The 24,377-nt window shown below is 39.8% G+C and overlaps 1 protein-coding gene across 3 annotated transcripts in view; it reads right to left on the reverse strand.

Annotated features, from left to right (window-relative positions):
* Positions 1–568: 568 nt before the first annotated feature.
* LOC121631381 (protein jagged-2-like) overlaps positions 569–24,377 on the reverse strand; it is a 60,723-nt gene continuing 36,914 nt past the window's right edge. Inside the window, exons 6-26 of one of the 3 annotated variants that reach the window (XM_041972251.1) lie at positions 18,244–18,374; positions 17,931–18,050; positions 17,731–17,844; positions 17,445–17,558; positions 15,764–15,877; positions 15,063–15,109; positions 14,390–14,563; positions 14,137–14,281; positions 13,863–14,027; positions 13,251–13,364; positions 11,530–11,643; positions 11,225–11,338; positions 11,023–11,139; positions 10,832–10,859; positions 9,468–9,553; positions 8,823–8,936; positions 7,770–7,885; positions 7,406–7,666; positions 7,029–7,160; positions 2,919–3,078; positions 569–1,871 (exon numbers count right to left, since the gene is read on the reverse strand). In XM_041972251.1, coding sequence (XP_041828185.1) covers positions 1,360–1,871; positions 2,919–3,078; positions 7,029–7,160; positions 7,406–7,666; positions 7,770–7,885; positions 8,823–8,936; positions 9,468–9,553; positions 10,832–10,859; positions 11,023–11,139; positions 11,225–11,338; positions 11,530–11,643; positions 13,251–13,364; positions 13,863–14,027; positions 14,137–14,281; positions 14,390–14,563; positions 15,063–15,109; positions 15,764–15,877; positions 17,445–17,558; positions 17,731–17,844; positions 17,931–18,050; positions 18,244–18,374 — 2,992 coding nt within the window. In that variant the 3' untranslated portion in view covers positions 569–1,359. Of the gene's footprint in view, positions 1,872–2,918; positions 3,079–7,028; positions 7,161–7,405; positions 7,667–7,769; positions 7,886–8,822; positions 8,937–9,467; positions 9,554–10,831; positions 10,860–11,022; positions 11,140–11,224; positions 11,339–11,529; positions 11,644–13,250; positions 13,365–13,862; positions 14,028–14,136; positions 14,288–14,389; positions 14,564–15,062; positions 15,110–15,763; positions 15,878–17,444; positions 17,559–17,730; positions 17,845–17,930; positions 18,051–18,243; positions 18,375–24,377 lie in introns of all 3 variants that reach the window. The other 2 variants (XM_041972250.1, XM_041972252.1) reach the window with 2 other exon arrangements.

Consider the following 24,377-nt stretch of genomic DNA (forward strand, 5'->3'; position numbering starts at 1 on the left):
GTTGGTTTACATTAGTTGGATTCATGGACATGGAAGAAAAGACTTCTAAAACATGACTCACACAGAAGGATACTAGAACCACAGACCAAACCAAATTCTGAATGAGGCCTCCATTAGAACAAAGGGTGGGAAGGGAACAAAAATATTTATATAGCTATAATTTCAATAGCTCCAACACAGCAAATTTTCTCTGATGTAATAAAAATAACCTTTCAATAAGACAACTAAGAAAACGTTCTTCCAATGCTGCATTTGTGTTTTTAACAGGTGTAACAAATTATACGTTCATGATTCAGTGGGACCAGAAACAAAGTCAAATCTGTATAAAAACTAGTCATGGTGTCTAATAAACGGAATGACATAAAATAAAATCACAAAACAATCTTATTCTTTAGAATAACTATGATACAAAGCATCACTTAACTTACTAAACTCAAATATACACAGCCATTTGATCATATTTACATATGTACATCACAATAAAAACCATCTTTACTGCGATATGAAGAGTTTGTTATTAGAACTTCTTTCCCTTTATATGTATTAAGAATCTGCATAAAGTGAACGGGAGAAAAAAAGAGGACAAAAGGGCTGAAGGCACTTTTTTTTTTTTTTTTTACAAAAGCAAATACTGAAGAATGACCATGTAGACTTGCAAACTGCGGCGATAATTATATTGAAAGCAAAGAAGTAAGAACCTTGAAGCCTTAACACAAAATGGAAAAGGTATTTATAAATGTAAACAAAAAAATTCTCATGCCAGGCATCACACAGTGGATTCTCCGCGCCAACATAAAAAAAGACCAAACTAAATGTATAGAAAACTTTTTTTTTCTTTTTTCATTTTTCTTTTTTTAAACAAAAAATAAGATTTCGAGACAGTGTAGAAAAGGCCCGCAGGTTTGGGCTAAGGCAGACAGTAGAAATAATGTTAACAGCTGCCAGCCAGTGATTGATTAAATCTCAAAGATCCAAAGAAAACAGCAAAGTGTTCAATCATGAAGTAACACGACAGTGTTTGTAAACAGAAAAAAGAGATAAACGAAAAACTCAACAGTGTGGTGGTTAAACTGAAATCCTGTGGATGGAGTGATTCTTTTTTTCCATGCCATCGTTGTTGTTTTTCTGCGTTATCTTTCCATGCTTTTTTTCAGTTTTTTTTTTTTTTTTTTTGGGTGGGGGGTAACATAAGCCTACCCATATATAAGCCTCTGTGCAGCAGACAAAGAATTTAAATAAGGTGTGACAAACAAACAACAATTATAAAATTAAAGCATCTGTAATCTTCAATTTTGGTGCTTTCAACTGTTGCAAAAAATTCGGTGACATTGAATTTGCCTCTGTCTGTCCTCCCGGTGTTCACACATACTGGTCTTTAACGTCCTCGCTGAGCTTGGTGGCGTTGAGGTTTTTACACCGATTGTCTTTGGGGCTGTACGTTGTCCGGTGTGGCCCCTTAACTGGACCGCTGCGCGTTGTGCAGATCACCACTCCTTTAACCATCAGCCCCCTGTCCTGCACCCCCACGATAGAGCACTTTTGAGCTGGACACTTATCTCCCATGCCAAGTGCCCGCTCCTCATCCTCCTCATGATCCCCCTCACGTTCTCCTTCTTCCTCACCCTCAGCCCCATCACACGTCCTGTCGGAGGGGCCCATCAGTTTCTTGCATTCGTAATGAATGTCTTTGTCGCGGTTGTCCTTGATGGCATTGCTCCGCAGAGGCTCCAGCTGGTTGTTGACCGTGGTCTCCTCAGATTGGGCTGCTCTCTCACGCTCTTTCTTCCTCTTACGGGTCCACCAAATGCAAACGACAATGCAGAAGATCCAGAGAAGGCTGAAGACAACACACAGCACAGGAACCAGGTAACCTGAAGGAGAGAGTTTAAAGAGATGTTAGGAGGTCTAAGCAAGATATTAGAAGTTGAACTTTTAAAGGACAGCTTATTTGATTCTTGCAAGCCACAAATTCAGCTGATTAAAAGGTATATTTAACTAGCTTACTTACAAATAGTTTTGGTTTTTTGGTTTTCTTTTTTATTTCTCTTTTTTTTATTAGCAAGCTAATTTATATCTAATTTGCCAACAAAAAATTACTCATTGGTTAAAAAGCTTATCTATAACTAGCTCACTAGCAAGAAGCTAGCTTGCTAACAAGCTGTTTCGAGTCAATTTTTTGTTTCTTTTGTAAGTTTTTTTGTTTTTGTTTAGCAGACTAGTTTATATCTGACTTGCTAATTAAACAAATATAGATAGTTTAAATATGAATCTGTAATTAATTGCTTCCTAGCAAGAAGCTTACTTGCTAACAAACTGTTTTGCATCTTTTTTTTTTTTTTGTTTGGTTTTTGGTTAGCAAACTAATTTATGTCTGCCTTGCTAACCAAACAAAGGTAGCTAGTTAAAATCTAATTTATAACTAGCTATCTAGCTAGAAAATTGCTAACAAGTGTTTTGTTTGTTCATTTATTCCTTTTTTTTATTTGCAAGCTAGTTTATCTCTAGTTTGCTAACAAAAAAACAGGACTGGTTAAAAAAAAAGCTAATTTACTAACTATTTTGTTTGTTTTCTATGTGGCAAACATCTACCTTGCTCACCAAAATGAACAACTAATTTTATAAAAAGTAAAAAAAATGATCCAGATAGCTAGTTACAAGAGCATTTTAAAAGACAGCTGCTGTCAATGAACAGATAAACGCAAGATATATGTCTGTCTTTGCATTGTCAATATTAGTTTTAGCTCTTTGAGTGGGGTTTGGTGATGAGCTTCCAACTGCTCACTAACTTTAATACATGCCAAATGCATTAAAACAGCATGTGTGCTATGTAAAAAGTCCAATAATTCAACAAAAACTGAGAAAGGCTTAAAATAATCAAACCACTGAGAGCTTCTGAGTTGCCGTCATGTGCGACTTACCAACAGGAGTGCACTCCACCTGCATCTCCACCTTGACTTCCACCACGGCCAGAATGACGCTGCTGTTGTGGCGTTTGGACAGCGCACCAGTGATGGCACTAGCCGCATTCTGGATCTGTCCACAGTCACTGTCCTTCGACCGTCCGTCCTGTTCATAAGACTGTAGAGATGAAGATGTTGGGGACAGAAATTACATTTTTTAATTTTCTATTTACACCTCATTTACACTTTCTTACACTTACTTTTCAGTTCATTTAATTTTTGTCAACTTATTCAGTTCCTTTATAAAAACAGCTGAGCCAAGCTGTGATGTTAACCCCGGATATTTAGGTGCTTGTCCCAGTATACATGCACAGGAGAGAAATCAACTTGAGGCTGAAGTTTATCTATTGATGAAACCAGTTGACCTATTCCATGATGGAATAAAACAACTTGGTTTTTTTATTGGCTCAAGAGGTTTAAGAGGTTTTTGTTCCATCATGACATCCTTCTCCAGTGACTCGCAAAAGGTTGTCCTTAAAGTTTTATGCATTTAAAAGTTGAATTTCATGACACGGGACACATATTCCTGAAACTTCTGGGTAAACGTTGATTTTAGGTTAATAAGTAAAAAAACATCAGGTGTAGTGACAAAATGGGTTTAGTGGGATTCGGTCAATACAGCAGAAAAAGTAAAGAAGCACCATTTGGTAAATGGTCAAAGTCTTGCCTAAGGCTTTGCAGGACAACAAAAAAAAGAGAAGAAAACACATTCATCTGTCAGAATAAAAGAGATTCTCAACCTAACATCTGGCAAGCTGTGGACAGACCCCCCCCCCCCCCCCCCTGCTGAGACCACAGAGGGTGGAGTTAATTGCCTAATAGGGTGCTGAGGTTGAGAGCCGAGGGTGGTGGGGGGACAGAGAGGGATTAGCTGTGTGCTGTGTAGTTCAATTAGGACAAACAATAGAGAGGAGGCCAGCTGTGCTCCCTGCTCGCCTGGGGACAAACACTCCTCTTTCTTCTCCTGAAGAAATCAGCAGCTCATTCACACACCTTTAACCCCGCCTTCCAGACCGACACGTCATGTCACAAGGCTCAGTTTAAAACATGTAAAAACTCACATACCACTGACCACCATCTCGAATGAACAGATGAGAAAGCGAAGTTTCTATTGACTGACTTGCATTTAAGATCCCTGTAAATTTCTTTGTTAGCTTGCACAGACTTGGTAAGTTATGTCAGGCATGTACAGGTGAAAGCATTTCATAATCATCACACCCTGTTAATCTGTGTGACCAGAGGTTTTTCCCATGAACTTTAGTTTTTTTTATGTAGACACATACAATCAAACATGAATATATATATCCCCTCAAGAAAACTAATATCCATCTATGCATTTGTTTTTTCTAGTTCCATTAATGCCATTTTAATACACATTTTGGAAAGATTTGAAATGTTCTCAAATACAGTGGCAACTTAAATTTGTAATTTATTTGTTATATTATAAGTTTGTTTGAAACTTCAATTAACAGTCACAATTCCAATACAATTATTTTTAGCGGTTATATTGATGATGAAGCTATGATGGTTTTCAATGTAGTGCTATCAAAATATTATGTGGTTGGATGAAGTTTTTTGAAATTTTGGATGGAAATATAAATATTTTTTTTTAAGATAACTGAATTGGCCGAAGCCATGGCACTATCCTTAACTGGAAAAACAAAGGCATTGGTGGCTGCTACATTTATACCCAATCCTGACACCCTTACCCATCACCAGTTAATCTGCTGACTTTATATAGTTGTTAATTAATAATACAAACTTAATCTGATAACTTTTTAAAAAAAGTTATAGGCATCAGACTTTGGTAGAGTTTTGTGTAGTACATATGAGTAGTCAGTATCTTATAGAGTTCTTTTGCTTCCTTCATTTACACACAGGTCGATACACATATCCGCCATTTTGTGGGTCACACGAAGGAAAGTTATTCATCTGTCAACATGACCTTGTTTTCCTAGGTAAAGTGAAAAAGTACAGTGCCAGTTTGGATGTCGCATCTAAGGAAAGATATGATAAAAAACTTGGACTTACCAGTGGCAGAGACCCGTACAATGACTTTGCAACAAGTAAGTCTGAGACCGAGACAGTTTCACCTTAAGCTGCGTACTCTGACATCTTCAACTACTTGGTGACCAACAAAAGTTTATACATGCTAGAGGAACTGAAATCCTACAAATCCACAAGGAGTTGTGACCATTACTTCCTAATTTTATTCTAGATCTAGGGTGTCTTATCAAACAACATAACTAGGAAAAGTAGGGTAGACTTGTACTTATAAAAGACTTGTACTTACAAAGCATACAATGAAACAAATAAATCAGTATGCGCACATTCGAGATGACTGTTTAAAAGTTGGTTGGTGAACGATTCCCACATCTGTTCACAACTATAAACCATTGCTAACATTAACATTTATATTAATTATAAACTGAATTTGCTGTTAGCAGCTGATCACTATAAGCTATCATTCTCTTTGACCACTTGACCCACAAAATGGCAGCACGCACTGCGATGACGTCATGCAAAACATACTCTATATGAGTGTTTCCTGACGGTTAACAGCTACTCTGAAGGGAAACACCTAAAAATTCATCATCTGAAGCCACTTAAACCTAAATATTTAATGGAAGTCACTTCTTCCTCGCGGTTATACTGACTGAGTCTAAAAAAACCTTGTTAATTTTATCTCAGGGTGTTAAGAAGCTCATTCTTTTTTTTATCCCATCACAGCACCTTGTTGCTAAAGGGCATTCTGCAGATGGGAAAATGTCAAATATCCCTAATACAGCTGTCATCTACACCCCTTTGACATTTTTTTAACTTGAGAGAAATTGACAACATCTCTCATCTGGTGGCTCTGTTCTGAGCAGCTTAGCTTTAGCTCGTCCATACAAGCTGAGAGTGTCCTGACGGTTTACTGCAGGAAGACGGCAGCTATCCACTTTGATGTTGGTGCTCCAGTGAATGAATCTCCATGACAGTGGATTGTGAACTGAATGACAGTAAACTATAGCTTCAAACAGTTACTTGCTAATAGTTTATGGATGGAGGTCTATGGGACAGTTTCCACAGCTTGTGGAAACATGCAGAAAGCTATAACTCAGTATTATCAAATATTTAGGTTCAGTTCATTGTTGCAATACATTCAACTTAACCTTAGTATGTCAACTTGTTGTGCTGTTGTGCTGAATCCTTCCCACAACAACTCAACAAACATACAGAAGCACTTCTCATTTGCTCCAGTTCATAACATTTGCTAATTATATGTAAATGTTGGCAATGGTTTGAGATGAGTGTTGACATTTTCCTGAAACATGAGTCCACTGTGAGTGGGAATATTTTCTGTTTCTTTTGAAATGAAAGCCTTATTGTGGGGTTTTGGGTGGATGTTGGGCTTACCACTCCTTTTCCTGTATCTATCACTTAGAACAGACTCGCAAACATCAGAGGAACAAGAACTAATCCCCTCTATTATGAGCTTAGAACTCTAAAGTGACTGATTTCCATCAAGTCTGGGTGGCCGAGAGAGACAGGCTGACAATAGGAGGGAAAGGGAGGAAATACAGGACAAGAAAGCAAGTCAAAGCAACTACAGACAGAGTAGTAGAGCAGAAGAGAGATAAAACAAGTACAGGAAGAAGAGACGCATTAGCAAGGTGTTCCACCAGAAAAACCTAATATATTCCAGATGTTAAAATCTTCAAATGCCTCCCCTCCTCTTTCTTTCCTTGTCCTCTTTGTCTTTCTTGGAATAAAGAGAGAAAACACCAAAAATAGAAAAAGATTTAGATATTACTGGACTTCTCTGGAAGTGATTTGATCTGATTTGCTGTTTTGAAAAAACAAAAAAACAAAAGAAAGAAAAAACAGCTTGATGGAGAACGTCTGTGTCAACATACATCTGAGTTCAGTAGGAACAAGCTTTTTAAATGTTTTTATATCCATGTATCGTAATTTATAAAACAAATGTAGCATCAGATTTCTGTGCATACAAATGCTTTCAAAGGTGTTTGGTGTTGTGTTTGGGGCAAAACTATATATAAGTGTGCAAATGTGTGTAGTAATTACCATGGCAACCTCCACAGCATCACTAGAGGAGTAGGAGAGGTCACAGAGAATAAGCAGTGCTCGCTCCTCGGCCAATGTCCGAGTCACAGGGAGGTACCGTAGCTCCGAGCAGATGTTCTCTACAGTGGTGCCCTGTTCACACACACACACACACACAAACACAAGGCAGATTAGCGCCTGCACTGCTGGTGAGGAACAATCACATCATCTAAATCCTCCTAAGACTGTTGAAGATACAGCTTCAGAAACTCCCGACTCGGCAAGGGGGATCCTATTTGGTGACAGTAGCTGATTCATTTACACACACATATATATATATATATGTGTGTGTGTGTGTGTGTGTGTGTATAGGTTCAAGCTCTGCGTCAATCATTCACCTGTGGCACTTTGTCCTTTTTGAAGATGAGTGTGATGTGAGCACAGTTGTTGTCTAGGTAACCACTGTTAGGCTCACACTGGGTCTGCAGAGGCGTGGGGGGGTCTGGTGTTGAACACACACCCCACTGATGACAGGGCGGTGAGAAGCAGGTTAGGAACTGATGCTCAACACACTCGTGACCTCCAGGACAGGACTGAGGGTTTGTGTCCGCCGGTGGAAGAGCCTTCTGGAGGATGCAGGGCCGACGACCACATCTCACCTGGGAAAATACAGCGAGGTTTGAAATGGAGCTTCCTAATCACTGAGTGTTTTTGTAAATAACTAAATAATGAAAACTGGAAAAATAAGATGATCTGTGAAACCTTGGAACAGTGAACATTCCCGTTGACACACTGGCAGGTGTTACACTCCTCATCCCACCGACTGCCATGAGGATACTGAAGGTCAGCATGACGACACGACTTCCCAAGACCGATGACTGGACAGAAGGAAAGACCAGTTCAGTATATATGTGCTGTTTCTTTTCTTTTGTTTTATTTTTTTAGAGGGAAACCTTATTTTTCCAGTCATGTAGAGATAATGTACTGTGTACTATGCAGTTCTTTAGAGCTTGAAAGTCAATATTTGCTTTGACCTTAGACAAGCTTTCTGGTCCTTTCTTTGAGTAGTCTTCAGGAACTGTTCAGTTCTCTGTCCAGATAATCCAACACTGCTTCTATAATGTTGAGGTCCAGGAGGATTCATCCCTCTATCAGACCTGTTGCCACTGATTTTCACTCCATATCTCAGCCTTTTCGCCGTATGTTGACAACCACCCTTCCATGGAGACCATTTCTGATGAGGCTTCAACAAAGAGTTGATGGATCATCCAGATGCATCTCTCAGAAACATCTGGTTTCTTCTTGTTCCACAGACTATTAAAACTTCTTCACTTCTGAAAACTGTACTGTTCTTGTGCTGCAGATGCTTTTAATGTCAAACGTTTAGCTTCCTATTTCTTAGATACATACAAGGAAAAGATGTGCTACAGCTAATACTGTAGAAAGATAACACCTGAAGATACATTCTAAAACTGCCTCTTACGAGCATGTTTTCATCTGGATTTCTTAGGTTTAAACAGCTTGGTTCAAAGCCATACTGTATATAAGGTGTATGGTAGGCCCATAAACGAAGGATTTCAGACATCCAATCCCTACTTGTCTTGACTTTTGAGGATTTTCCCTCAAACAATGCAGGATACACTAGGTGGACATCATGCACACATATTCTCATTAGTAAAATCAAATGTATTCCCGTCTGTCTGACTTCTTTTATCAGAATTCAATTCCTCATGTTCAAACAAAGAATTAAAATAAAAATGTATTAATTTAAGGTTTGTCTGTACATCATTAAACACCACTGGGACTCATACTTACACTCCTGACAGCGAGGTCCAGCTTGTCCTGGGGGACAAACACAGCGATAGCCATTGATCTCGTCAATGCAGGATGAACCTTCAGCACACGGAGACGACTGACACTCATCTATGTCTGAAGAGAAAGTGGAGAATCGTCAGTTCAACACACTCGAAAATATACAAGTTGAGGTTTAGATGTGAGAGTCCAGATCATTTAATGTTCTTTAAATTTAGGATATTCATGTAGAGTGAAAACAAACTAAACAGGAATGAAAAAAGAAGATGCACAGCTTTATAAAAGTTTTCTTTGGTGTATTGTTGAATGTTTATCCGAAAATCTCCAATGAGTAATGGAATTCAGAGAATCGCTGTCTGCACAATGACCTGATAGCAGTTTGGTTTGAAACGGTTAAAATGGATAACACTCTGGTTCTGAAAAGGCCTTTCTGAAGAGATTTCTCCCCCCGCAGACCGCGGGAGAGCGCACTGACCCGTCTGACGAACCTCAGCTCTGACCTCGGCTCAGTGCAGAGGTGAGAGGTTAAGACCGTCTTCCTAAAAGGCTTCCTAATCTGTCGCCCTGAAACAATCGGCTCATGCTCCCCCACCACGGCCTTTCACCTCTGACCCCCCGCCCACCTGACCCCGGTTCCCAGGGACTCACTGATGCGGCAGTCCGGTCCGGCGAATCCTGGGGCGCATTCACAGCGAAACCAGTTGACGCCATCCACGCAGATGCCGCCGTTGTAGCTGCAGAGGAGACAGAATCAAACACCTGGTTTCTTCTTGTTCCACAGACCATCAAAACTTCTTCTCTTCTTCCAGTGAAAACCATCTATATTGCATTAAACGTGCAACTTTTAGGGAATTTTTTTCCTTTTCAGTGGATAAAATAAGAGATAGCTGTGCAAGAACAATAAATGAGACTTAATTACTACATTATTTTTATGGATTATTTTATCTAGAAACATCGGTTAAATCAGTGGAAGTAAAATCTGAGCAGTATCTGAATAATCTAAAATTCAACTGGAAGTTCCTCTAGAAGTCTCACTTTAAGTCCAGTGACACAAATTCACCAATAAAGCATCTTTTTCTGAGTATCTGAGAATTTATTTTGTTATTCATTCCCATTGTGGAAAATCAGAAATGTTTCCAGGTTATTTGAGCTTCTAAAGTGGCAGAAATAAAGTTAAAAGTGGTTGTGAGGAATGATGGATGAACCCACTGAGGTCGGTGTGTGTGGCGGTAAAGCGTCCCACGCTCGGCCTGCTCAGCTAGAAGAGAGCGGCAGTAGGCTGAAGCTCAGGCTGATCCCAGATCAATGTCTGGACTTCATATGTAAATCCATGCAGACCACATGCTGAGCCCCCCCCTCCACCCCCTCCACCCCCCACGCCTAAACACCTCTGCTCCTCACAACCAGCCCCAGGTCGGGGTTGCTGAATGGCGAGAGGGGCGTCTCTTCACACTGTCTTGCCCCCCCCCACTAACTCCTCATCCTCAAACCAAAACCACCACTAATCCACCTGTCAGTCATTGAATGGGTGGGTGGGTGGGGGGTTCTTATCCAAGGCAGCGTCTCTGATGCTTCTGTATCTGTCAGATGTTTTTGTACTTTCTGTGTAATGAAGACTTGCAATGTTTTGGATATGCGAACCATTAACACAGCACCACAAGCAACTTGTGATAACCTGCTGGTTCTGGATGCACCTTGCATCACCGGGAGAGGGGACATTTTAAGTAGTGTAAGGCAGGATTTACACCTCAGTTTGAACCCAGTTGAATCTTCTTGTGTGATTCTGTGATGTAGCCAGCTTTGTTTTCAGTGGAAAGTTAAGAAAAGAACATTTCATCAGCAGCACCAACTAATAATCTGAGCAAGAAATCACAACATCTAGCTCATCAATAAAAAAAAAGAAATAAGATGAATGAAGAACTGAGGAAAAGACAAGTGAATACTAACAACCCCCCAAAAGTATAAATAAATGGATTTCTGAGCGCTGATAGTAGCTAAAAAGCGGGGCTTACCAGGGATGTGGATTGCAGTCATCAACATCTGCAAGAAACAGAATGAGAACAAAAAACTTATCAGATAACTTTAAACTTTCTGGTGAAATTTTATAAACTTTCAATAATTTCTTCAAACTATATTGAGATTATGTGCAAGATCTTTTCAACTGTACATATATTCATATCAAGGTAATGTGAAGGTGACATACTTTGTGCACAAGTGGATCCTTCCCAGCCGTCTATGCAGATGCAAGTAAAGGTATCTCCCGCACCAACACATGTTCCTCCATTCTCACATGGACCCGAGTCACAGGTACTGTTCTTAGCTGGAAACAAAAAAAAACTTTATTCTGCTTGGCTGCAGTAAGGTGTAACACTGCATTGTTAGTGTGAATACAGCAGGTGTCTGACCTGTGTTACAGGTGCTGCCCCCCCACCCCGAGGGGCAGCTGCACAGGAAGGTGTTGCCATGGTCGTAACATGTGCCTCCATTACTGCAGGTATTGGAGTCGCACTGGCTCTCACCTGGACAGAGGCAGCACAAAAAGCAGATTACAAACATCACTTGGTACCAGCTGAGATAAGCATTTACTTCTGCACTTTAGGTTTGATTTTAACAGAGATACAAGCATTTGAAAAACCAGGGGTTCTAGTGTTAAAGTATAAAAACGTCTATGCATTAATGCATTTTGCCATTTACACAGGTTTGAACTTACGTGAGTGGCAGGTTTTTCCCTTCCAGTTGTCTACGCATTTGCAGTAGAAGTCGTTCAGCAAGTCGACACACTGGCCTCCGTTCTGACAGGGGTTTCTGCCGCACTCATTCACATCTTGGTCACAAACACACAAATCAAAAGCTTCTTAGGTAAAAATAGACCAATTTCCTTTTCTGTATTAATTTTTCCAATGCAGAGTTAGCTGTTATCAGATGAGAAGCAAAGTACACCCTAAACAGGTCACCAGTCCATCAAAGGTAAAGTTTCATATACTTTTTTATTTTTTCTGAATTACACATTTTATTAGTAAAACAATATGTTTCAAGTCTTTGAGTTAATAATAATTTAGCAATTTTTTTTTTCAAACAAATTTTGCTACATAAAAATCAAAATAATCTAAATACCTATAAATATACACAGGTGACATTTCTAGCTAGAAAAAAGGGTAATAATCTTAGTCTGCAGATATAAAAAAAATACAGCACTCTATTATAAAAAAAGTTATATTATTGGGAAGCAGTGTTACCATTATGCAAAAATCTACTTGGGACACTTAAAGTTTTCATTAAATCATAATTAAAATTAAATAACATTGATTTGTTAAGCTAACAGAAATGCTGAATTAAGCTCAGTATTTTCTCTTTACATAAATACATTATAAATAACAGTATCATCGACAAATGTGAGCATTCTTCCTTTGATGTAATTTAGATGCACTAAGCTCGCAGTTTATTTGATTTCCATTCAATTCAGTTCAGTTTATTCATAAAATGTAGATTTTACAAGAAAAGTCATTCTTAACACCTTGAGGTGCTACAAAGAAAGGTAAACAAATAAATACAGCTTATTAAAATATATTCCACGTAGATTCAGGACACTGCAATCCAATTCAGTCCAGTTCCATGTAATCCTATCATAATCCAATGCATTTATTATAACTTCATTTGTATTATGCCAATTTATGAAAGTTATTTTATTAATGTTATGTTACTTACTTAACTACTTAACTGCTTAGATTGACCTAAAGCCAGTTCTTTGCTACCAAGCGGCAACCTCCGCCAGTAAAATTTGAGGCCTATGCGAAGTGTAAAAAATTGCAATTTACCCCTCATCTGCTAGGGCTCCAGAACAGAGTCAGTCCCTATAGACTCCTATGTTAAAAAGACCAACTTCACAGCAGACATAAACGTGTTTAAAGCCTGGTACAAAAATCCATTTTAGGATTAATAAGTCAAATTTACCTTCATGACAACAGGTCAACAAACTCATCCGTTTGGATGTTATTTGATCTTGTAATCTGGCATAATTAGGGGTGTGTCCTATTGATTGACAGGCATCAAATAAAAGAATGGAGTGCAGAACAACTGCGGGTTTTAGCCGGCTAACAGTGCGCCTTTGCTTTAGTCCGCTGACCTTCGTTAGCTGGGTAGCTACTGTTAGCCCCAGGTTAGCATGGTTAGCTCTTAGCTACAGGCAGCTCGGAGTTTGATGGGTGTCAATCGTCCACCCACACCTTCACAGTTCCCCTCTCAGCTCCACCTCTTTGCCCATTTATGGATTTTCTGAGAATGACGCCACATGTGACCCTGCCAAGATGGCGACGGTGAAAACCGCCCAATGAGCTTCAATGCAGTTCTTCAGAAACCTACAGGTGACGTCACAGAGGCTCTGTCCATCTTTTATATACAGTCTATGTTTGCTACACACCCACACAGACTCACCAACATCACAGAGGCTGCCCTCCCAGCCATCTGGGCAGAAACACTGGAAGGAGTTGATCCCATCAATGCAAGTGCCTCCATTTTTACAGGGGGATGAGGCACAGTCATTAATGTCTGCAAGGACAGAGTGGAGATTTGGGACACAGTGATTTAATTAAAAAATATATATATAAATTCTCCTTCAAAATCCAACATTTATCTAAAAATAAGTTTGAAAACTTTAAATTCAGCCTACATTTTACACTTTTCTTTATCTCAACATGGACTGACAACTTCTGTATTTTAGGATTCTGAATTGTTTAACACTTCTACATTTATCAACTTTTCCTGTTATAAAATGTGATTTTGAGTTGAAAAACAAGCAACACAAAACAATCTGTGAATGAACAACAACAACAAAAAAAGCTGTTGTTGTTTTAATCTGGATCTTAAATCTGATTCTTTCCTTCTGGTGTTTCTTCCCTCTTCCATAAACCATACTTAAACAGTGGTTATAAGTGAAATAGAAATCTGATTCACAATAAGACTTGTGGTTCCCAGTGACGGTAACTGATGATAAATATAGTGCGTGTGTGTATGAGTGTATCTGTGTGTGAAGCTAAAATTACTCACTCTCATGGCAATAGGTGCCTGTGAATCCCGGATCACAGGAGCAGCTGAAGTTCCCGGCAGGTTGGCTGATGCAGCGGCCGTGTGGTCCACACACATTGGACGAGATGTGCCACATCCGCTGTTGGGTGTCGTTGGTTGCAACAGCTACAGTGCAACTGTCAATCACTTGGGGTAATGGTAGGATGGAAATGAGACGATCAGCAGGGCAGGGATTTGGAAGCATTTGTCTTTAGCTTCCAAATAAATCTGTACTAAACTTCAGGTTCCCCGTTACCTTGACACTTGTTGGTCTTGCAGTGGTCTTTGAGCTCTGAACAGGTTTTCCCCTCGTAGTCATCTGGGCAGCTGCAGTAGAAGTCACCCATCAGGTTGCGGCACTGGGCCTTGTTCTGACAGGGGTTTGGGTTGCAAGGATCATTCTGTAACTTCAGAGAAAAACAAGATTGGAGCCATTTTAACAATCTGCAGAATATAAGTGATGAAGATTCATTGCAGTGTTTTGAAGAGGTGCTGGATGTAGACCTCACCTCACACGTTGCACCAGTGAAGCCTTTTGAACATACACACATGAAGTTGTCCAGCAAGGCATGGCAGCGGCCGCCGTTCTTACATGGACTGCTGGAGCAGCGGTTCCTCTGAACCTCACAGTGCCGACCCACGAAACCTGGCTGGCAAACACACTGGTAGCCCCTGGCCATGTCCTGATATAAAGTAGTTACACAAATGACCCAAACACTTCAACTTAAAGTTTCGTTTCTTTGGATTTTAGACAAAACTTCACATCCGTTTTACATTTAGCTGTTGTATGTTTGAGGCATATTTCTAGGTCTGTACACAATGGCTGAATAGCTTTCTTTTGTTCCCAGTGTGCAATAGACATGATTTCACCGTTGCGTCTAGTCATAATCCTCGTTTAGCCACAGATATCTTTAACTAAATCTAAACCAAGCAATTTATTCCGTATCATGTAATTTTATCATCTCACAAAGAACTTTAAATATGAATTATGCAAAACTGAAGTCTGAAGCTAACCAACCAGGATTGCTTTATTCAGGATTTTTGTTTCCACTATAAATGCAGTTGTAGCATTGGCATGTCAAAAACACAGAATCATCAGTGATGAGTTAGAAAAAAAAAGAATACATTGGTTCCCTCACTTAAAAAATGAAGAAAAAAAACCAAAACCTGCCAGAGTCTCACCTTGCAGGTCCCCCCGTTCTGACACTGTCCGTGGCAGCTGTTCATATCTGCAGAGAAATTAAAAGGTTTCAGTCATTTTAGCTAAATTAGAAAACTTAGCGTACATTTGTAACATGCTGCCGCTACGTGAAAGTGGTAGATGCAATCAAAGCAAAGTGATCCATGCCTGAAAGTGATGCAGATTCAGAGGTGAAGATAAACTTTAAAGAACTAAACGGCCAAGAATTTACTCCCAAAGAATTTAGAAAGTTTAACAGCTTGGAAAGAAGTTGTAGCTTTAGTCAGAGTCTACAGCAGTTACCCAGCTTGTGGCAGGTAGAAACAGCCATCAGAGAGGTGTGGAAGAAACTAAATAGTAGAGGTAAAGACCAGCACTTTACGGACTCGCTACTCTTCCACTTGCATCTGTATGTCATCTGTAACTCCTGTATGGAGTTTCTTTCATTGACAAGCTACATAGTTTTTTTGTTGCTATTCAGCAGAGGTTAAACCACAACCAAAGCCTCAAGAAAGTTGTGCTTGCTCAATGCAAACCTGTTGCACATGAAACTATAAAGTTACAAATTTGTAGGAACTAACCCTAATCCAGATGCTAGTGGAACAGGTGCTAGCAAACTAGCGTGCTAGGCTCCAGCTCTAAGTGATGCAGGCAGGTGGAAAGTGACTGAAGATTACAAATGATTTTCTGAACTTATACTAACTGATGTCACAGTTCTGGCCCACCCATCCACGAAAGCAGGCACAGTGATATCCACCAATCAAGTTTTTGCAAGAGTAAGCATTGAGGCAAGGCTTCCCCGCACACTCATTAACGTCTGCAAAGTAGAGACGAGAAACACAAAGACAATGAATGAGAGCCAAGAACCTGACCAGAAGCCCCATCACCAAGCGCAGCCTCTTATCAAACATCGCACCGAGCGATCTGATGTCTTCCCAGACCTCGGACTTGTTCATTTTGTTTCCATGTTTTCAAACTAGTAGTTATGTAAACTCATGTAGCTCATTTTTTCTAGGTCTTGATTTGTGACCAACAGAAGCACTGAACAGAAGTTTATACTTTTTTCCTCTTTGTTGCGAATCCACAAATTAATTTCAGAATAAGTTCCAAGAAAAGCTGTAAGTTTTCTTCCAGTTTTTCTTGTCTGACATTCTTTGTTTTATATAAATTCACATTTTTACAATCGGCTCCACATCTCTACAAATGAAAATGGGCTCATTAATACTGGTTTAATTTCTTTATGAATCAAATATCTTCAAATGTTGCTGATATGGGACAGTTGCAGGCATCACACATCTAGATACTCGCTAGTTTTAAAGACTCAAGACAACTCAGGGTCTTTTTCAAATGTGAAATTGTTGAAATATTAACTGCATGAAGTTCATGACTGAAGGGGATTTATTTCATACAGCCCTTTCCCCGACACCCCCCTCCTCCTCTCTATCTTCACCTCCTCCCTCAGGGTTAATGTCTCTCTATTGCATTCCCTGAAGGCCAACCTGCAGCATTCCAAGTGGTCAGTTTCAGAGGCAGCACTCGCCGCGCCGCCTCGCCTCGCCCACTATAACCAACACAGTGCATTAATACTACTCCCAGGAGGTAAGCGGCACCTGTTGGCCTGCTGAAATTAAACACCCTGAACCCTTTCCCAAAACCCCATACTCCCTCCCTTACACTGTCCCGTCTCCTCTTGCTCTCCCACAGGTACCACCCACTGCCCACTAGAAGGGGACACACCGACTACAGGAGCCGCTGCTTTTCCTTTTTCTTCCTGTACATGTTTACAGGTTAAAAAGTGGTTCCTGGAAGAAGTTGAAGGGAGGGGTTGAGGATTGTGCTGAGGTGTTGCCTCACCGTAGTGTACTTACTCTTCTGTTATGCCCTGTCTGGAGCCAAAGATAACCCCCCAATGGAGTATATTTGGTACCAAGGCTAGCAGTTGCCAGGCGGGAGGTTATTTTTAGCTTTACTCAAGTCACCTGGCTCGAGTTGCAGATGATACCCAGCCAGTGTCTCCGCTGGGCGTGCTTGCACCCAAACACACACATGTGAACATAATGGCTGTCTTGAATAATACAACAGCTAACCCAAACATCCAGATGTGCTGCACCCAGCAAGCAAATGGGATTGCTGGAATGAGCTTAAACACATGGCAACACACCAACTTCCAGCTTTGTCACAGCAAATCATCCACCATGCAGCAGGTTTTAAAAAAAAAGATGACATATTTCCAGACAACTTCCAAAAACTTCTTATTTGGCTTGGACAAACAAACTGTTACAAATTTTCAGCAGCAAATAAATCAACTGATGCTTAGATGTCTGGATTACCGTCTCTCCTTACATGACATGAGTTATCAGACAGGAACACACAGGGAGACGTACCAATCTGGCAGGTCTTGCCTGTCCACTGTGGTAAGCAGAGGCATTCGAAGCCATTCTCCATGTCGATGCAGGTCCCGCCCTGAGCGCAGGGGCTGGAGGCGCATTCATCTGTGTCTAAAATCACATCACACATCTGGATTTAAAACTCTGGTAAGGCATTGGCACTGTCTTAAATCCTTCCTTAAATTCAATAGTGTTTAATCTGGACATTAAGCTGACAAGTCTCTTCAAACATCCCAGTATATGTAAAGATCGCTTAAACTGATTAATCGTTTTCTTCTCTCACCTTTAGCACAGGTTGGCCCAGACCAGCCAGCAGGACAGTGACACTCAAACCCCGAAGGGACTTCATGGCACGTCCCTCCGTTGGCGCAGGGGTTAGACACACAGGCATGCTCCGCTGGACAGGAAGTCATAAATCTTACACCTAATATATTCTTTTGCTTTGACACATCATTTTCTGGTGCATTTGGGGCACAAACTTACCAATCTCACAGTTCTTGCCAGAATAGCTGTCCGGACAAGCGCAGTTGTATTCATCTGGTTCTGTGTTCATACATGTTCCTCCATTCTTACAGGGCCGATTGGTCCCACAGTAGTTCAGATCTGCACAGCAGATATTAACAATGTTGACTCCATGATCAAACTGCATACGTTTTTGTTACACCTAATACATTTTCTGCATGAATTCAACTCGTTTGTTCTTCTGAATGAGTTATGTGATGACCCAAGCTTAGAAAAAGATGAGCAGGAGAAGAATTCTTTGTTTTATTTATGCAGGAAAAACAAAATGAAACACCTTTATCACAAAGAAGGCCTCCCCAGTTCTTCTCACAGCTGCACTGCCACGGCTCATTGCAGGTACCGTGGACGCAGCCGGGATATGGCAAGCACTCATCACACAGCAGGCCCTGCCAGCCATAGTTACACCTGCAACACAAAGATGGTTCTTTAATTATTAGTTATCAGTGATACGAACTCACACAAGCTCTGACTGGGTCTCAGAAACAACCAACATTAGTCAAACTTACAAGCAGACACACTAATGGCAGCTATTATTTTAAGCAGTGTGGGGACAAAAGCAGGTTTCTGCTGGTTGTTCAATAGTTTTTAACTATAAAAATGCAATAGAATAAGAAGAAAACGTCCTCTTTCTATAACAACCCCTCAGATGGATGACTTTACAACTGTCATGGGAATTCAGACTCCCACCTGTGGCAGCTCAGCTTCCTAATTCAAACCCAGGGCTGTTTTCTCTTTACCCCAGATTTCATTCCCCTCTTTCTTCTTTTCTTTTATTTCCTCTAACTTTGTTGTCATTGTTCTCTGTTCGTTTCTGCCCTTCTCCATTTACATCCTTTCACCTTCTCTTGCTTTCTTCTTTGTTTTCTTGAACATATCTACAAAAGTCAGACAACTTCTTACAATATTTCACATGTATTTGTTGGTTCCACTATATTCACTTGAGTTCAATCCTTCACTTGTTTTTGGAAAAATCAACAATCAAAAATTGGTAAACAGTGCCTTAGTCATGAGAATAAGAGGCAATAAAAAATAGCTTTAATGCCTTAACAATGTGGAGTAACACAGGGGAGTGCTTGGTGTCAGGTGTGGTGCCAGTTAAACAGGCTGCTTTAAAGGATTTAAATTGAGTTTCTATCCTTCAGAAAACCTAAATCTGGATATGCAGGATGACTGGTGAGCAGAAAGAGTCAGACAACACATGTGAACATCACACTAATAATCTGCTGCATGAGCATCTTCATCCAGATGAATGACATGTTTTCAGTAGCTTCTAATTTTAGCACACCACACTGGAAATGCATGGGTGTTTATGGTTTGTGTGTCCTGCTTTCATAAATTCAAATACTGTTATTTCATCTTTTTGTTTGCCTTTTTTTGCCTACTTTTTTGCCTAATGGAAAATGTTGACTTTTATTTATTTATTTATTTACTTAACCTTTATTTAACCAGGAGATCCCATTGAGATACAAAATCTCTTTTTCAAGAGAGACCTGGCCAAGGTAGCAGCCAGACCACAAAGTAAATGCAGGATACATATTATAACAATTTACATTTTCATAATAAGACAACAAGTACATAGTCATAAAAACATCTAAAAAAAAAAACAAAAAACAAGCACATGTCTCCATTACCACATTCTTTATGGAAGTTTTAAATAATTTATGGACATAAGTGTTTCTAGTTTAAGATCTTTCTGTAGATTATTCCATCCTCAAGGTGCTGAACAGGAGAATGCAGTTTTTCCCAATTCTGTTGCAACTCTTGGAACATTAAAAAGTAACCACTTTGAGGAGCATAACTGATAGGTATTAGAGCAAACAGAGTGGAGGTTACAGAGGTATAGTGGAAGTTTGCTTTGTAAATGAAAATATACCAATGCTGTTGTCTACGAATTTTGAGAGATGTCCAACCAACTAAATCATAAAGAATTCAGTGATGAGTGAGGGACTTGGAGTTTGTAATGAATCGTAGTGAGGCATGGTACACTGAATCAACATGACGTAAGATTGAGAATGCAGCATGCATGTACAATATCTCATCATTATCAATCACAGACAGAAAAGTAGCTTCCACAAGTTTCTTTTTAGCACTAAAAGTAAAGCAAGATTTGTTTCTAAAATAAAAGCCCTGTTTTACTTTAAGCTTTTTGACTAAAGTTGTAATATGTACATTGAAGGAGAGGTTATCATCAATCCATATCCCCAAGTACTTGTATGAAGATACTCTCTCTATGGATTGCCCATCTAAGGACGAGATATAACAATTGTCAAGTAGCTGTGATCAAGTTTTTTTGAAGACCATAAACTTTGTTTTCTGTGTATGTAAAACCAATTTTAGACTCAACAATATATTTTGCAATGCTGAAATGCAGCCTGAAGTTCATGTACTGCTCCTGCAATGGTGGAAGCTTGGGTGTAAATCACTGTATCATCAGCATATAGATGTAGTTTTACTTGAATGTCTTTATCTAAGTCAGTTATAAAGACAGAAAACAAAATGGGACCCAAGATTGATCCTTTAGGGACACCTTTGGTTATCTCTAGAGATTCAGATGTATAACCTTCAGCATAAACACACTGAGAACTTTTAATTCCTTAAATGAAATGATTGCACATAGTTGCTGCTTAAACAATTAATAATATCTGTTATTTATTCATTTTAATAGTCATTGTGTAGGACTGTTGCTGTTAGTTCATATTTTTAACACAATTAACGCATGTGCGGCATGACAAGCCCCATACAGCCGTTGCTTTTCTGTTATGATGGCAGGACGTGAAGAGCAGTGATGTGCGGTAAGGTTCATGGCTGATGAGGAACTGTCTCCTCTGAAAACAGATTTACAATTGAAAGAACTAAAAAGAGAATCTTATTTCAATAATTATCCAACAGCTTGAAGCTACTGCTAATGCTTCATATCCCATCAGCATTCCTCTTTCAGTTACACTCACACACCCACTGTTGCTAACTCTTCAGTAAGAAAAGTGGCTGAATGATGACATCATCTAATGTGCATAATAGCCTGGTAAATATAGTTGTTATGGAGGCTGCCGTGGAGAGGAAAGTCGTGGAAAAGGCAAAAATTGACAAAAAGACAACCTAAAGATGTTTAAAAAGGCAAAAAATATAAAAAAAATAAAAAATAATTCTTTGGTTAATATTTTCTTTTTTTTGTAGTTTAATTTTGTTAAGTGTAGGTTGTTTTCTAATTAGGAGTCTGCAACATTTCAAAACAGTTTTAACTTTCTAAATGATTTCCTCCACACTCATCAATAATAGACATTAATATCTGACGGTAAGCCAGTGCAGGATCATCCAGCTGAAGATTTGTATGTTTCATTTTCAGTCTGGTCATGAAACAGAGGTGAGCATCATCTCCTGCTCTGAATGCAGCTGCTGCTGCGTGAAGCCTCTTCTGAGTGCTTTTGGACAGGGGAGGGGCCTGCGCAGCTCCCATTCCTCATTGAGAAGAATAAACTACGTTCACTCATGTCAGTCTCCAAAAGTCTCCAATAATACCAGAAACAGTTGCTAGATTTGTTGCTAGTTGCTTTTTTTAAACAAAAAGTCCCTAGATGGGTCTGAAAACTCGCTAAATATGACGACAAAGTTGCATAGTTGGCAAAACTGCACACAACGTGTTTGTGTGTATGTGTGTGCTCTTTTGAGGTGAGGCAGAGTACTGCCTGCATCACCTGCGGACTTTTTTCTGCACTTTATTGTACGATAAACAGAAATAATTCTCTCACAAATACAGCAAAGACATTACACAGATTGTGGAGAGTCGTATAACAAACATTTCTGTAAAGTTCATATTGGCGATATGCTGAGGAACAGAAACGGCACGCGTCATGCAACCCAGTTTGTACTGGATGAAGCACAGCTCCCCACTGCCCAACCCGGGATTTTTGTCCTGTATTTGATCAGAAAATACTCAAATTCTGCGATTTTTACTTAGAAAAATGTCAAAAACGTGTAGAGTCATACTAAAAATGCATTTAAAACAAAGATCAGTGGAAAATATTGATATTTCTTATATGTACTTTTTTCTTTTTTATCATGACAGGTAAGGCACTGCCTCACCTGCCTCTCCTGACCGCACATCACTGGTGGAGAGGCATGGTGGAAGAGATGGACCACACTCGCACTTTCCCTGCATTTTTTTTTAAACTTATCCTGCACCAATGTTTGCACAAACATGGCTGCTCTAGAGGATCTCTGGTCATCTCTGTTTGTGCAGCAGTTGCTTCCTCCTCCTCCCCCTCTCATGTTGTTCCGTGAATCATGTCGGTGATCTGTCGGTGATCAGCTGATCGGCTTTCCTCTCTTGCTGCGTGTGTTTATGGATCAGCTGAGACGGAGGAAACTAGCGGTTCATGGTTCAGACCGTCACATATTTACCCCAAAGTGTTGTTTTTTGGCAGGACCTTCTCTAACACAGTAGCTGGCTGGTGGTAGACAGGGTTTATACTTCAGCTATGCAGGGGCGGATCTAGAAAAGTTCTGATGGGGGGGCCAGGCAGGAGCACTGACCAGGAAAAGGGGGGCACAGATGAGATCTTTTTTTAGGTCTAGATTTTATGAAATATTGAACTGATTATTACTACTAAAGTGATCATCTAATGTAAAAAAAGTGAAGAAAAAGTAGTAAAACAAATAGCCAATGATTTATTTTATCAGCAGGTGTTTACTTTGGGTGATGCTGCTGTAGGACTTTTATCACTGCTGCACAAACACTCACACTTCAATGATAAAAGGAAAACATGTTTTTATCCAGATCATCAGTTTTATCAGAGTTTTTTCATCAGTGTCGGCTGTTTAACTTCAGTCGTCACATCTGCTGGTTTTATGACAGAAATTATCACCATGGAGACGGTTGGTGAGATGATATGTGAAATCTGAATTATGATCTAGAACATGGTAGAGATGATGTAGAACAACATATGATAGTACATTACATGCTGCATTTACTGACCATTGGACATCTGACGTTGACCCAAGGGAAGGTCAGTTAACACTAAATATTTGTATGGATTGGGTCGTTCTGTTGATACAATACAGTAAAAGTGGGCAGATTTCAGGCATGGTTGCAAATGGTGATTAATCGTGATTCATTTGAAAGCTGTGATTAATCTGATTAAAATTTGTAATCTTTTGACAGCCCTAATTTTTTTCTTTTACAAAGAAAGTTCCGCTCTTAAGAAAGCGTTTTTAATTAAATCCTTAAAGTTTGTTTAAGTAAGTTAAGTTTAAAAAAGTTTACACATAAATGTTGAACCCCAAAATATTACATTTAACTTTTGGCATCTAACTCTTAAAATTGATTATAAGCAATACTTTAGTGAAGTAATCGAGTCAGAACTTGTAATAAGTTAGTAAAGCACAGAAAAGTGACCTAAACCTTTTTGTTTGTTTTTTGCAGTTGCATCCCTTCAGCCCTGTCATGTGTTGCATGTCTTCCTTAAGCTCTGTTTCTGAGTTGTGAGCTGAGTTGAGGTCAAACTTGGAATGAGTGGCTGGTTTGTGGAACGAGGCTTAGTCGTCTTGAAGGGGAGGCCTGTGAAGGGGTTAGCTAATCTGTTGGTTTATGGCAGCACACTGTTATTCCAAGGCCAGCGGTAACCTTGCCCCACCTGTCCTGTCATTTCTCTGTCAGGCCTATTTTAGGAAGCAACCCATCTCCGTCTCCTAGCCCCCACCTCCTCCTGCCTCCGACTCTCACAAACACTTCAAAATAGATGCCGATCAAGGGGCGGGCGCATACTAGTCTGTAGTGAGCTGTAATGTGCTGTAGTATGCCGGGAAGCTGTAGACGGTGACAGACTGGAGGCACCACGCTGATGAGACCTGGTAGTGAACTACAGTCCATGGAGGTCCCAAAACTGTCAAATTCCAAAAGCATTAAGTGTCCAAAGCACAATTTAGTTCAATTCTACTCTTTTTAAATGAAAATGTCAGGTTTTCAACAGTTTTTTTCAAAGTTCTGTTAATGCATGTTTGAATTTAAATTATTTTAACATTTAAGAGTAAAAAAGATAAAAAATGTGATATGAAAAACTGAAAAAATGCATTTTTAAAACAATTTTTTCTTGGTTTTGTTTAAGTTTAAGGCTGGAAAGGATAAACTTAATATCAGATCAATGATTTTAACTGCATGTGTGACCACATAACTTTAGTCAGATCTTGAAGCATTATGGCTTGTGTGTGTGTGTGTGTGTGTGTGTGTGTGTGTGTGTGTGTGTGTGTGTGTGTGTGTGTGTGTGTGTGTGTGTGTGTGTGTGACCGGGTTCTGCATTGTTTACTGCTTTATGTGCAGTAGTCCGGCTCTGCGGTCGGCGGCAGTGTCCTGCACACTGTCAGCCGTGCAGCGGCGGTGGCAGTGTGGACAGTCTGTCTGGCTGCAGTGTGGGA

The sequence above is a fragment of the Melanotaenia boesemani genome, chromosome 20 (genome assembly GCF_017639745.1).
Source record: "Melanotaenia boesemani isolate fMelBoe1 chromosome 20, fMelBoe1.pri, whole genome shotgun sequence".
In the NCBI taxonomy this organism is placed as follows: Eukaryota; Metazoa; Chordata; class Actinopteri; order Atheriniformes; family Melanotaeniidae; genus Melanotaenia; species Melanotaenia boesemani.